The sequence below is a fragment of the Equus przewalskii genome, chromosome 29 (genome assembly GCF_037783145.1).
Source record: "Equus przewalskii isolate Varuska chromosome 29, EquPr2, whole genome shotgun sequence".
In the NCBI taxonomy this organism is placed as follows: domain Eukaryota; kingdom Metazoa; phylum Chordata; class Mammalia; order Perissodactyla; family Equidae; genus Equus; species Equus przewalskii.
In genome coordinates, this window is record NC_091859.1 from 39,922,632 (window position 1) to 39,936,770 (window position 14,139).

The following is a 14,139-nucleotide window of genomic DNA, read 5'->3' on the forward strand; positions in this document are numbered from 1 at the left end:
GTCTCCACGTGTGCAACGTTCATGCGTGTGAACGCTCATGCTGAGAAACAGAGTAAGTGAAGAGGTGACACTGTGAGACCACTGGGGCTCGGGGGTCACTGGGACCCTGGCCTTGCAGATGCTACCTGTAATTCCTACAGCCACCGTGGGAAGGAGGAATTAGCAATGCCATGCTACCCGCTAGGAAATTGAGCAGGTTATTTCACTTCTCTGAGCCCTCAGGGTCACATACTAACGAACGGTGGTGCCACGGTCTGAACCCAGACAGGACTCAACTTCTTCACACTAAAAGAGAAGCACTGAAGTGTGTGGCAGTCTCTATACGGAGCTCCCAGGAGGCTCAGAGCAGAGGCAGAGCCCAAACCCCAGCTCCACCACCTACTATCTATGGGAAGCTGGGCAGTGCCAAACCACCCAAGCCTCAGTTTCCCGACCTGTAAAGTGGAGATCAGAATCTCAGCAGGCAGTTGTGAGGACTGAGAGCAGGGGCCAGGCACAGAGCGAACGTGCAATAAATGCCAGCCGTTACCACTGCTTTTTATTTCTAAACTTTTTGTTAAACATTCCTGGACAAAAGTACACAGATTGTGAGCATACACTTACGTGCGCACAGCTCGATGACTTTTACGAGTGTACACACCCATGCAGGGGATACAACAAAAGTCACTGCTGTCCTAGAGCCACCTCTGACGCAGCTCTGTTATGCCCACTCAGGAGGGACAGCCCTCTTCTGCATCCTCACAGCATTTGATCCGGACCATTTAGTCACCTTTGCCTGTGTTATATTCATGCTATATCCCCACAGCCTAGAATACGGCCTGGTATAGAGGTGCTGTATAAATGTTTACTGAAAGAATGATTTCTCTTGAGTATTATGGCTATTTACATACATATTTTAATGTCAAATATTTGTTTGTAAGCTTCTTATGAGCAGGGCATATCTTACTACCCAGCATTAAACCTCATCCTTTCTCTGATTCACTCATACATTCAATCGACAATCATTCAGTGTGTCAAGCACCGTGCTAAGTCCCAGATACCCCAGGAGAATCATGCCCTTGCCCTCACGGAGGGCATAGCCCAGAGGGAGAAGCAAATGGTGATGGTACAACACGATGGATGAGCATGCAGGAAGGCTGCCTAAGCCTTCCAGGAGGGATCAGGGAAGCCTGTCTGGAGGAGGAGCTCCCTGAGAAAGAAATGGAGGTTGGGTTGGAGGAAAGAACACTACCCTCCCAGCCCCAACCCTCCCAGGTTGGGAGGCAGCTTTTTGTGGTGGGAGACTGGGGTGGCTGAACCTGACCACAGTGCAGGGCAGAGCTCCTCAGGAAGGGCCAGGCAGTCTAGCAGCTGCCAACACAGGTTCATGTCTTAGTCATTCTAAAGAGTGTGGTTTCACTTTGAAGGTGACGTAGAAAACTGAAGCTTCCCACCCTGGCCAGAGAGTCATACAGGTTTGCTTTTCTGGATGGACCACCCTGGCAGCAGGATAGAGAACAGACTGAACACGGCATGGGAGGATGGGGGGGCCAGTGCCCTAATCCTTGCTCATGGTTCAGCAGATACTAGTTTGGTTGAAAGAACAAATGAATGGTTCTATTTAGAAACTTTAGTGAAATTAAGGTATGCCACCAGGCTGTTAGGAGCTATGTCCGAGCACAGTGGAACTAGAACAAAGCTGATCCACAACTTGTACCCGAGGAGCCCAGGGACACGAGCTTCATGCACACTGCCCCGTGGGGTTGACACCCACAGACAGGCCATCACACGGAAAAGTCTGTCCAGGTCTGTGTATGTGGAGGGTGGCCGGAGAAAAAACGGAAGGCATCACTGACGCTGAGTGGCCAAGCAGTATTTATTTTTACACGCCTCGTGCTTCCCCCCATGGAACTCGCCCTGCTGCCCCAAAACTGCCCACCACAGCAAATGATGGCTCTGGGGTCCCAAGACTGTGCACTCATTTGGGACTCCAGGACTCAACCGAGGGCCTGGACGGTGGTAGATGCCAAGTCAGGCTTTGCAGAACCATGAACACGGGGCAGTAGCATCTTCTAAATGTCAGCCACAAAATTGGTCCAGAAGGGTGGGAAAAGTAAACACCATTCCACACAGACAGCTTTCCAGCAAAACAGCAATGTATGTGGAGATGTTCTCATGTGATGTGCTACTCCACACAGCTCAAGTCTGAGAGGAACCTGCAGGGAGAGCCTTCTCTGAAGAACAGGGTAAACACTGACAGCCACATGCCAACGCTTCAGGGCTAACATTCCCAGAACATTTTACAAGATATTTATGTCCTCTTCATCCCCTAAATATTCTTCTCCTAAAGGCTCTTTGTGCCACAGAGAGTACAGCACCGGGCAGCCCCCGCCCAGCTGCATCCAGGGAGATCTGACGCTAATAGCACGCACTGCCGACAGCTGAGCGGAACTCTGCCTTAGGGATGAGGCAGAGTCAGGGTCCCGTTCCTGAAATTAGCAGTTTGCCCTCTCCCAGCCTGGCCCCCAAAGAGCTCTCGGAGTTTCGGACAGCAGCACTCAGGCATGCTGGGGACAAACCCACCATCACGTGCCCAGAGCCCACCGAGGGCAGGGTAGGCCAGGCTTTCCTAGGAAGCATTGGTGACACTTGGAAAGCCCCAGGGCCTGCAGCCTAGGCTCTCTCCGTACACCAGCCCCCAGAGCCAAAGAAAAGACCCAGAAGCAGGGCCTGGAAATGGCGGACATAGTGGAAGGACCTGCAGGCTCCAGAAGTGAGCCAGAAGACTTGCCAGAAGCAACTGAGCTACCCCATGCCCCACTGGGAAGCTTTTGGGCAGGGTGTGCCAGGCTCCAATTGGCTGAAGAAGCCACCCACTTGGGGAACAGCCTCCACGCGGCCCCAAGCTACCCAATCCTGCATGACTTCTCACCTCTAAAACAGGCCCTTGGCTCCAAAGAGGCCAAGATCCTCTGCCCTCTGCAAGACCACACTCCTTCCAGCCTCCAGACTTTGCTCCAGCCTGGAATGGCATCCCTCCTCCCCGCTCCCCAAGCCCAGCCCTACCGACCTTACATACAGCTTTCGTGGTGACGCCAGCCAGCAGACCTCCCTCCTCTGAACTCCATGGCTCTGCCCCTCTGCCCTCATACTCCAAGGGCCACTGTCCTTTCTGCCCCCAGCTACGTTATAAGCACCTGCATGGTAGGAATCAGGTGCCCCCTCCTCTGTTTCTAAATCTCTTACTACAGTGTTGGGTAATACAGAAAGTGTCCCCTCCAAATACCCACTAAATACCTTTATTTAAATACCTTTCCTGGCCCAGGGGGAGACCCACCTCCCGCTGTGCACCCCAGCAAATCCTACAGCACCTTGCACAATGATCTGTCTAGCATCTGTCTCCTCCCTCGGGGAAGTGACCTTCAAATGTCACAGCCAAAGGCTCTTAGAGAGCAGGGCCTTGTCCCTCCTATGCAGGCACACAGCCATCATGCAGAAGATGGTTCTGGAATGACTCACACCAGTCAGTATCTTTTGGTGGGAAGGAGTAAAATTAAGCACAAAAGCCTTTTATACCTTGAGACCCCAAGGTTTTCTTTAGATTTGTGCACCCCTGTGGGTCACACCATTGAGAAGTCGCCTTCCATGGGAAAGAGGGAACTTGCTGGCAGCTCAGAGAGATGTGCAGCTGGCAGTGTGCAGCCAAGTCACTGAGAGCTGAGCAGGGCCGGCTCAGCCTGAGCGATGGCTCCTCCATTCAATGAACGTCCATCAAGGGCGAGGGGGAGGACAGCACAGCTGATTTACACAAGCTGAAGAGTAATTTCAGGGACAGCATCACAAGATGAGCAGAGCCTGCCTAGAAAATAAACCCATTTGCCTCCACATTCTTCAGGCAAAAGAAGATGTTCTTGTCTCTGACATCATCGCAGCTAGGAATTTAAGAGGGAGCTAAGAGCTTAAATCAACAGCAAAACTTGTTAAAGCTACTTGACTTAATATACGCTGACAAGACATACTGACAACTTTCACTGACTTTTCTTTTTAACGAGGAGATGAAGAATTCTGTAATAACACTATATTTAGCTACTTAATTTTTCCAGAGCAGTTTCTGCCATCAATTGGGTCATCAAAACAATGCTGCCAAACACACCCTCCAAGAACAAATCATACGTGTGCATGCTGATGACCACCGTCTCCCACATCAGAGGAACAGAGCTCCCAGCCAGCACCTGTCTTGATGCCCTGCACCATTTTACAGGTATTCATTCCCTTAAGCCTGGCAACAGTACTAGGATGCAGGTACCAGTATTACTCCCATTTTACAGACTGGGAAATTGAGGCAAAGAAAAATTAGTAACTTGCTCAAAGTCACACATATGTAGTAAGTGACGAGGCAGGGAGTGAAACCCAGGCCACCTGGCTCCAATGCATGTGTCTGAAGCTGTGCCCTTGCCTCTCCCAATCTATCACTCATAAGGCCTTCTGTGTGAGCTACCCTCTCTGCACCACCACTCTGCTCAAGGCAGGTTCTGATTAATACCAGATGGCAATGTCACCACAGTTAACAAAACAGAAAGTTTCCCCACAACTCTAAAGGATTCGATCTATAGTTTTGGTTCAGTGTTGAAAACAACAAGGACCTGCATTCCAAAGGCCAGCCTCACAGGAATTCACAGGAAGGCTCTGTATAGCCACCACTGGCTCCTGAGTGCTTCTGCAATGCTGGCAAGGCCACAGCCTCCCTGCGGGCCAGTCAGCGGGGTTTGCCTGCCTGTGAACCCAGACCTGCATATGGGGGCAGAGGGGCAGTCCTGAATTCCAGCATTGTCCCAGAGGCACCTCCAAACTGCACCTGTATCTGCCTGTCCTAGTACAGCTTCACCTAGTTGCACCACCAACCCACCCCTCATACCAGGAGAATGCAGCACCTGACAAGGCCAGGAAGCCACTGCTGCCGAGATGCTGGGACATGCCCGTGACTCTGTCACTGCCCCTGTCACTCTTGCTGCCTTTTGTGAAATGCTTTCTGGGGTTGATGTGCCTCTCTGGCTACTGAAACTTGAACTCTGGCCTGGATACCCACCAGGAAGGTTGCTACCAGCCGAGGGGTAGGGACTCGGGCTGTAACATTTCCCACTGGAAGCTCACAGGGTCTAGCACACAGTAGGTGCTGAATAAAGACATACTTTTAATACGAGGAAGTATTCAGCTGAAAGTCAATAATGACCTTTCACTCTTCATAGGAAAGAAAAATACTGATAGAATTTTGAGCTCCTTGCCCATCTTTTTTAAACTTGGGCACCTGTGATCACTTGTCTCTGTTAGACTATAATATCAGATAGTACTTGATGTCAAGCAAAATTATACACCTAATTAATCTAAGTTTATAAAGCTATTTCACGCAAGTCTCCAGTAAACCCCAGGGGACCATCCTCATCTCCTGCATCACTCGAGCCTCCTGTGTCAGGAAAGCATCCCTGTGGGTGCTGATGCCAACGTCTCCATTCTCATTTCATCCTTTCAGCCTCCCTCGAAGGCCAGTATCATCACCTCTCTAGAAATGAAAATGCTGAGGCTCAGATCAGTTAAGCAACTTGCCCAAGGTCACATAGCTAGTAACAGCACAGATGGGATCAGAACCCAGATCTTTCCAACTGAAAGCCATTGCTCTTTTCACTAAGCCCACAGACACCAGGAAAGTTCCAGGGGTTTTGCCACAAGAACAAAATTTGATCAAAAATGGACTTGACTTTAACCAGCAGGCAGGAAAAGTAAGTGAGGCTCAGGAAAGGAGAACTTCATCTCCATAAACTGACAAGAAGATGCTCCAACAAGCTCAAGGCAGTGTGTTCTGCCCTCTGGCCACTTGCTTGCACTGTCCAGCATGATGGCACAACACACCATTCGTTTTTCCATACAAAACTCAAAAGTAATGCTGCCTCTCAGGCCAAGTCTGGTAACTAGCGTATGTCGCTCCAAGTCATGGAGTGGCTAAACTTGAAAGGGAGGACCCAAGAACAAACAAACTGACAAGACCTCTAAAACAGCTCTAACCTCTTCAGGCATCAAACTTTGCTAGCAAGGAAAACTCGCCACCTTCACTGACAGCTAAGCCACACCTGCTGCCCTCTGGATCTGACCACAAGTGCTGGGCTAGTTCTGAGTATGTTCATCTCACCCCATAATCCTGCAGCGCCCCCTCAACACCCCGCCCAAAGGCCTGTCAGACACCACTGGCCTGGTCTCTGCATTCATCAGGAAGAAAGCACGGGCATTACCTCCCAGAAGCTATCGCTGGACACTTCTACTCCAACGGAGTCATCATAAGTGACCGACATCTCTTCAAAGGGTGAGGGAGCAGCAGGGAACGCTTAAACTCAGATGCTCACAATCCGTAGGCAAACCTATAAAAGAAAGGTATATTATTGTGGTTTTTAAATTCCCAAGGTGAAAAGGAAGCCATCTCCATTTTACAACTTTGATTTCCATCACTGCGTTCAGTACAGAACAGTGTAAAATGTTTCCTGTAGGTGGGAGAAAGACAATAAACTAAACTCTGGGCATTGACATCCATGTGTATGTTTCATGCATGCGCACGTGTATTTCACATTAACGAGTAAATCTTCTCAACATCTTACCGAAGAGCTCAAAGAGCTTTCTGAACAGTTCATGTTCTTAGATAACAGACTGACAACCTTACTAAATAACCTTCCTCGTCCCTTAGAGAAAAGGACAGAGGACTTGTGAGGACAATATGCAAAAGCAGGAAGAGTCTCTGCATCTCTGTGCTCCCCCTGTCCCAACATGTCCCACCACCCAGCCGGACGAGGACCTGGGGTAAAATGTGAGTGGAAATAATCCACCTTTAACACCTGACTCCACTCTCCACAGAGTTTCCACTGTGTTTTGCTGGTGTTGGGCATTGTCTCCTCCCCTCCCCATGACTGACTGATCTCAGCCCCGAATTCAGACCAGTTTCTTCTGACTATGTGAGGGTCAGCTAGAGAAAGTAAAGACAAGCAAGCCAAACTGATCATTTCTGAGTAACGACTCAGTGTTCTAAATCCAGGCAAGGGTAACGGGGCGATTATTTCCCTGCCAGGGGGAAGAAGGTGGAGGACGCCCACTACATTTGTAAGCACAAGCACTTTGAGGGAAAGACCCGTCCACCACCAGATGAGGCTCCTTGACTTCTTGGTGAAAAGGTGACTCCACCCTCTTTTACATGCCCCTGTGCTCAGATCACAAGCCAGAGACCCGAAACTTTCCTAACTACCATAATCAGGAGTCCCAAGCCTCAGCTTAATCTCTGGGAGGGAGAGGGTGGTGTGGGGCAGGCAGTGATCTGCACTGTTACACCTACAAGGTGCAAGACTGTGTTCTAGGTACTTTTCCACAGGTTATCACATTCAAACCCTGTGATTCCCTGTGGGACAGTCTAGAAGCGCAGTAAGGAATAGAGACTCTGGAATCAGGCTGCCTGGGCTCCAATCCCAGACCAATTACTCACTAGCTGGGCATAATAATGGGCAAGTTACTAACCTATCTGGGCCTCAATGGCCTTATTTGTAAAAGAGAGACAATAACGGAACCTGTATCACAGAATTACCATGAGGGTCAAACGAGGCAATACACACAGGGGTGAAAAATACATGGTCCATAGTAAGCACTGTGGACACAGTAAACTATGATGTAATTATTATTAGATAGTAATTATTACTACTATCATTACTTCTATCTCTACTTTATGGTTGAGAAAATCGATGTTCAGGAAGGTTAAGTAACTTGCCCACAGTCACCCAAGTAATGAATGGTGGAGACCAGTATTTGACACCACCTCTGCCTGTTTGCTAAGGTAATGTTCTCCCCATCACATCAAGATGGTTTCCAAAAACCATGTCAAATTTATATGTCAAGCATCCTGTAACCCAAGATTTAACTGCTAATTAAAAGGGTTTAATCTAATGGATTTCACAGCTTCCAAAGTTGAACACAGCACTGTACAGCCAATACACTCAAAGTAAAGAACGGATCATGGTACTTCAAAGCCAAGTAGTCCAAATGCACGCTCGCCATCACCAGGCAGAGTCGCACAGCTGCCACACACATGCTCTTCCCGACAGCACGCTGCTTGGATCTCCGCTCCATAATCATAGGGACAGCGTGTCATTCTAACCACTGGAAATTCACAAAGGCTGGATAGGCCACTCTGGCCTGGGCCCTGGTGCCATGTTTCACAGCATTCTCTTTTTATGTGAAATCCTATGCTGTTAGCCAGGGCCCCCTAGAAGCACCCCAGCCCATGTCTGCAGCAACAGAAAATCTTCCATCCAGAGTAGCTGGTCTCTGCTCCAGGCTCCTCAGGGAGTATCTGGGCTTTCGGCTCAGGCAAGTCTCAAAGCAGCCCAATCAAGATGCTGGCTAGGCTGCCTGGCCAGCTCCAGAGAGCAGCTGCAGGGAGCAGGTGTAGGGAGGAGTGGGCGCCTGCCCTTGACGGAAAAGCAGCTTGACACCTGAAAAGCTCAGGCAGAGGAGTTCATTTGGGTTCAGCCATGATTTAGACACTAAGGGAGGATGAGTTTTGCACAAGATTTATTAAGTACCTACTAAGCGCCAGGAGTCGAGAAGAGGTTGCCCCTGGGCTCAGCACGAAAACAGTCAACTGCCAGGAGCAAGGAGTTGAATCACCGAGAAGAGATGCCCCGCCAAGTAACAAACCAAGAAACACGAGCTGTTGAGGGCATTGGAGATGACCCGTGTGCTTAGCTGCCCAGTGGGAAGAAGGAAAGCCCTACCTGCACACAGTGCCAAATTGGTGCTTTTTCCCCAGTCCAGGGCCCTGGATCTCACCATAGCACTGTGCTCGGTGACTGGGACATCCCCAGGATCACAACCGCACAAGGGCCAAGCTGACCCCACTGGCACCCCATGTAGCCACAGCCCAATGTTTAACGACTACAGTCAGCTCAACTATCCTCCTGTGTGCTATTTAAAGTTCATTTCAAAGCTGAACTAGAGCTCTCACACAAATTCGTCAGTCCTTCAGTTCCTCACCTCCCAACTTACACATTCTCCAAGCTTATATATGAATGTCATTATTAATCTAAATAAAACAAAATTAAGAAGGCAAATCTCTTTCGCAAAATTGTACAAGGCATTCCAGACCCAATATAAATGACTTTTGGAAGCTCTGTACCACCACTTCACTTCTGGCTTGTAACAATTCAGAATTAATGACATTTTCCTTCTGAACGCTTGAAGCAGATCTTACACAGGGTCTCAGTGAACTGTTAAGTCTCCTCTAAGAGGTCAGAAACCAGCAAAGACATTCACAGTCCTATAGAGGAAACTGAGGCAAGGCATAAAAAAAACAAATAGACATCAAAGGCGAGAGGAGAAACGGAAGATCTCCCGCCCAAAGAGTGGTTGAGATAATGTAGTTCATGAAAGCCTAGGATGGTGGCAATCAGGAGTGTTCAGGTTCAAATCACAGCTCCACCAGTGATGAGCTGGGTGAGCACGGGAAAGTCACTTCGTTCTTTGAGCCCCAGTTTCCCGAGCTGTGCTCCACTAGCTTTCAGTGAGGGTTAAACAAGCTGGTGCATGAAGGTCCCAGGACCCCAGGTTGCAGCCCATGACAGGGCCTCCCTCAGAGGGAGCCTCATCCTGGCCCATTACCCTCAGTTCCAAGTGTCCTCACTACTTTCTTCAGCTCTACATGACAGTCACAAGGAAGGCAAGCAAAAGCAAAGGCCTGGGAGACAAGAGTCTGCACCACAGACAAAACTCAACTAATATCAAGCACTGGTTGACCTGAGAACTCATCTCTGACATTCAGAGAGCAACACCAACCTCTGGGGGGCTTGAGTTCAGGACCCACCCCTCCCAAAGCACCCTGCACCAACCTCGGTGATCCTGGCCTCTCCCGGCTCTCCCTTCCCTCTCTCATAAACCCCCTTTTCCTTCTCCCCATTGCTGGTATGCCCCACAGTCCATCCCTGAGATTCTTCCTGTTCCTCCCAGCAAAGGCCTCATCCTCTCCTACAACTTCAAATATCACCAATATGTGGGAAGTAGCCCCTTTCAAGAGACAACCTCTCAGTAAAATCAAGATGAGAGTGTTTCCCTCACAGGACTGGAGGAGGATTAGAGACGAGAAATCGAAATCCCATGGCATACATCTGACACCCTAAAAGTGGTAGCCAGTGCTCTTAGAACCCCGCAAACCACCAAAAGGTAATGAGATGCCAGTGATGGGCTGGATCTTCTCTTTGTTTTTCCATGATTATTGCTGCTGGGCTAACTACTTTTACTGAGGCTTCCCCCACAACCATGACACTGTCACCAGCCCGCCTTCACTCAGCCACGAGGAGGCCAATCATCGCCTACGGTCTGGGGACATTTCCTCATGGACCAGGCGCCATGCAAAGTGCTTTACATGTGCTGGCAATCGGCCAGGGTGCTGCCCAGGATGAGGCTCCCCAGAGGGAGCCCCGGCCATGGGCTGCTCCCTGGGGTCCTGGTGCCTTCATTTAACTCTAATGACAACCCTGTGAGGGAGCTGTTAGGATCATGCTCCTTGTTAAAGCTAGGGAAACTGAGGCACAAAAGGGTACGGAACTTGCCCAAGTGGTAGAGTTGAGATCTGAATAAAGGTAGGTTCACACCAGCCATGCTCTTAACCACTGACTGTAACCACCTCAGTGCTGAGTTCAAATATTCTAGAATATAAAATGTGAAAAACATATGCTGCTGTGCCTTTCCAAGCTACTACTGAAGTCCTATCCTCATGGACAGTCTGTTATCCCAGCCTTTCAGATGTATGTGAGTCGCAACACTGTGATTTTACTCTGATTTCCCTCATTAACGTCTTGCATAAATTATACATGCTGCTCTGTGTCCTACCTTTTCATTCTTTAATGGTGTCATTTGTGGCACAGATATTCTTAATTTTAATATAGTCTAATTTATCAATATTTTCTATTATAGTAGTGTTTTTTATGTCCTGTTTCAGAAGTCTTTTCTTATGCTGAGGTCATAAAGATAATCATTCACCTGTATTATCTTTTAAATGGTTTTGTTTTGTTTTGGTTAGTTTTTACTTTTCATACCCAGAAATGATTTTTGTATATGACATACAAGTTTCATTTTTTCCCATGTGGATATCCAACTGTTCCAGCACCATTTGTTGAAAAGAGCTTTTTTCCCTCCCTATTCTACGGTGCCACCTTTGTCCACAGATGTGGGGATCTGTATGCAGGCTCTGTGTTCTATTCTGTGCCTGTCCTTGTGACAGTACCACATTGCCTTAATTACCTCAATCTGAAAAGAATTCTCGGTATTCAGCAGAGGAAGTCCTCCCACTTTGCTCTTCTTCAAGAGTGGTTTGGCTATGCTTGGCCCTTTGCATGTCCACATACAACTTAAAATCTGCTTGTTCAGTCCCACCAACCAAACAAATCTGCTGGGATTTTGATTAGGATTTCACTGAGTCCTCAGACCGCTCTGGGAGAACAGACCTCTTTACAATATTGAGTCTCCTAATCCATGGAATATACCCCATTTATTCAGACCTTCTTTAATTTCTTTCAATAGTGATCTACAGTCTTTTTGTGTAGAGAGTTCTTGCACACCTTTGGTTAGTGTACTACTCAGTATTTAATATGTCTCATATAATAAATAGCATCTTTTTAAATTTTCACTTTATTTATTGCTAATATAGAAACTGATTTTTGTGTACTCACCATGTATCCAACAACTTTGCATTTATTATTTCCTTTTTTGTACTTATTATTTCTAATAATTTATTTTTTTTAATAACTTTCAGGTGTACATCATAATATATTCCGAATTCTGTGTAGATTACATGATGTTCACCCCCCAAAGACTATAATTTTATAATCCATCACCACGCACATGTGCCTAATCACCCCTTTCGCCCTCCGCCCTCCCCCCTTCCCCTCTGGTAACCACCAATCCAATCTCTGTTGCTATGTGTTTGTTTGTCATTGTTTTTACCTTCTACTTATGAGTGAGATCATATGGTATTTGACTTTCTCCCTCTGACTTATTTCACTTAGCATAATACCCTCAAGTTCCATCCATGTCGTCACAAATGGCCGGATTTCATCATTTCTTATGGCTGAATAGTATTCCATTGTGTATACACCACATCTTTATCCATTCGTCCCTTGATGGGCACCTAGGTTGCTTCTAAGTCTTGGCTATTGTGAATAAGGCTGTGATGAACATAGGGGTGCATGTATCTTTATGCATTAGTATTTTCAAGTTCTTTGGATAAATACCCAGCAGTGGAATAGCTGGATCATATGGTAGTTCTATTCTTAATTTTCTGAGGAAGCTCCATACTGTTTTCCATAGTGGCTGCACCAGTTTGCACTCCCACCAGCAGTGTACAAGGGTTCTCTTCTCTCCACATCCTCGTCAACAGGTGTTGTTTCCTGTCTTGTTAATTACAGCCATTCTGACCAGGGTGAGGTGATATCTCATTATTTCCTTTTTTGTATTTATTATTTCTAATAATTTATAAATTCGTTTGGATGTCCTATACACACACTCATATCATATTCAAATAATAACAGTTTTATTTCTTTCTTTCCAATTCTTATGGCTTTTATTTCTTTTTCTTGCTTTACTGAACTGAAGAGGACTTCCAATAAAATGTAGAGATCCTTTCTGGTCTCAAAGACAAAACTTTCAACATTCACTATCAAGAATGACGTTTGCTGGGCCAGTGTGGTGGCATGGTGGTTAAGTTCGTGTGCTCCACTTCAGTGGCCTGGGGTTGGCAGGTTCAGATTCTGGGCACGGACCTAGCACTGCTCGTCAAGCCACGCTGTGGCAGCATCCCAGATAAAATAAAGACTGGCACAGATGTTAGCTCAGGGCCAATTTCCTCACACACAAAAAAAATGAATGATGTTTGCCTATTAGACATTATTGAAAGAAATCAATGATGACATAAAGAAATGGAAAGACATTCCATGCTCATGGATCAGAAAAATATAGTTAAAATGTCCATACTTCCTAAAGCAATCTACAGATTCAATGCAATGCGAATCAGAATCCCAATAACATTCTTCTTGGAAATAGAACAAAGAATACTAAAATTCATATGGGGCAAAAAAAAAGACCTTGAATAGCTAAAGCAATCCCGAGAAAAAGGAACAAAGCTGGAGGCATCACAATCCCTGACTTCAAAATATACTATGAAGCTATAGTAATCAAAACAGCATGGTACTGGTACAAAAACACACACACAGATCACTGGAACAGAACTGAGACCCCAGAAATAAAACCACACATCTATAGACAGCTAATCTTTGATAAAGGAGCTAAGGACATAGAGAAAGGAAAGTCTCTTCAATAAATGGTGTTAGGAAAACTGGACAGCCGCATGAAAAAGAATGAAAGTAGACCATCTCTTGCCATACACAAAAATAAACTCAAAATAGATCAAAGACTTGAAGGTAAACCTGAAACCATAAACCTTCTAGAAGAGGGGCTGGCCTGGTGGCACAGCAGTTAAGTTCGCACGTTCCGCTTTGGCGGCCCGGGGTTCACCAGTTCGGATCCTGGGCACAGACCTAGGCACCACTTGTCAAGCCATGCTGTGGAAGATGTCCCACATATAAAGTAGAGGCAGATGGGCACGGATGTTAGCTCAGGGCCAGTCTTTCTCAGCAAAAAGAGGAGGTTGGCGGCAGATGTTAGCTCAGGGCTAATCTCAAAAAAAAAAAAAAAGCTCCTAGAAGAAAATATAGGCAATACATTCTGACATTGGTCTTAGAAGGATCTTTTCGAAGATCACATCTACTTGGACAAGGGAAACAAAAGAAAAAATAAACAAGGGGGACTTCATCAGACTAAAAAGCTTCTACAAGACAAAGGAAACCAAGAACAAAACAAAAAGACAACCCACCAACTGAGAGAAAATATTTGCAAATCATATATCCAACAAGGGGTTAACCTCCGAAATATATAAAGAACTCACACAACTCAACAACAAAAAAATAAACAACATGATCAGAAAATGGGCAGAGGATATGAACAGACATTTTTTTCTAAAGAAGATATACAGATGGCCAATAGGCACATGAAGAGATGTTCAATATCACTAATCATCAGGGAAATGCA

General features: G+C 46.7%; 1 protein-coding gene across 7 annotated transcripts in view; it reads right to left on the minus strand.

Annotated features, from left to right (window-relative positions):
• Positions 1-14,139, minus strand: part of PACSIN2 (protein kinase C and casein kinase substrate in neurons 2) — a 136,649-nt gene that overhangs the window by 34,604 nt on the left and 87,906 nt on the right. For all 7 annotated transcript variants that reach the window (XM_070599691.1, XM_070599686.1, XM_070599690.1 and 4 more), the window contains one exon: positions 6,261-6,386. In XM_070599691.1, the coding sequence (XP_070455792.1) occupies positions 6,261-6,320 (60 nt within the window). In that variant the 5' untranslated portion in view covers positions 6,321-6,386. The remainder of the gene's footprint in view (positions 1-6,260; positions 6,387-14,139) is intronic.